At 58.5% G+C, this 1,121-nt stretch overlaps 1 protein-coding gene across 1 annotated transcript; it reads left to right on the top strand.

Moving 5' to 3' along the window:
* Window positions 1-304: 304 nt before the first annotated feature.
* TGME49_321900 (fructose-1,6-bisphosphate aldolase) lies at window positions 305-1,120 on the top strand (the record flags this gene model as incomplete). Its single annotated transcript, XM_018783037.1, has 1 exon — window positions 305-1,120. The coding sequence occupies one exon, from the start codon at window positions 305-307 to the stop codon at window positions 1,118-1,120; it is 816 nt and encodes a 271-aa protein (XP_018634766.1).
* Window position 1,121: the final 1 nt, after the last annotated feature.

The following is a 1,121-nucleotide window of genomic DNA, read 5'->3' on the forward strand; positions in this document are numbered from 1 at the left end:
AACGGTTTACATGTAGTCTTGTAACCCACTGACTGTGGCACCACGAGCAGCTCTAGCTGAGGTGAGACGTCTGGTGCGTCGTGCGGCACAAACGAATCACAAGGCCACCTTTTTGGAGCGTTTCGGCTGTTGGGTGACAGGAACAATCAAGAAGCGTTTCGACAGTATCGGGGTAGAAAACACGGAGGCGAATCGAGCAGCTTACCGTGACCTGCTTTTCACCTCGAAAGGCATTGGAAGCTACATCAGCGGGGCAATCCTGTTTGAGGAAACCCTGTTCCAGAAGAGCCCATCCGGTACATCTATGGTTCAGCTGTTGAAGAACGAAGGCATTATTCCGGGCATCAAAGTCGACAAGGGTCTAGCCACACTTCCGGGAACAGACGACGAGAAGGCGACTATGGGTTTGGACGGCCTCTCTGAGCGCTGCAAGAAGTACTACGAGGCAGGCGCTCGTTTCGCCAAGTGGCGTGCGGTGCTCAGCATCGACCCGGCAAAGGGAAAGCCTACAAATTTGTCTATCACTGAGGTGGCCCACGGCCTCGCGCGCTACGCGGCAATCTGCCAAGCGAATCGACTCGTCCCTATCGTCGAACCCGAGATTCTCACAGACGGCAGCCACGACATCACCGTGTGCGCCGAAGTCACCGAGCGTGTGCTAGCGGCGGTCTTCAAGGCTCTGAACGACCACCACGTTCTGCTGGAGGGAGCGCTACTGAAGCCAAACATGGTGACCCACGGCTCGGACTGCCCGAAGCCGGCGTCTCACGAGGAGATTGCTTTCTACACCGTCCGCAGCCTGAAGCGCACGGTCCCGCCTGCGCTCCCCGGCGTCATGTTTCTCTCCGGAGGCCAGTCCGAGGAAGACGCTTCGCTGAACCTGAACGAGATGAACAAGATGGGACCCCACCCGTTCCAGCTCTCCTTCTCTTACGGCCGCGCTCTCCAGGCTTCCTGCCTGAAGGGCTGGAAGGGTGTCCCCGAAAACAAAGCCAAGGCACAAGCAGTGCTGATGGAGCGCGCGCGCGCCAATGGCGAGGCACAGCTCGGCAAATACGGGCGCGGTGCAGGCGGGGCCCGCTGCGCTTCATCCCTTCTCGAGAAACGCTACGTGTACTAAA

The sequence above is a fragment of the Toxoplasma gondii genome, assembly GCF_000006565.2.
Source record: "Toxoplasma gondii ME49 unplaced genomic scaffold asmbl.14, whole genome shotgun sequence".
Taxonomy (NCBI): domain Eukaryota; phylum Apicomplexa; class Conoidasida; order Eucoccidiorida; family Sarcocystidae; genus Toxoplasma; species Toxoplasma gondii.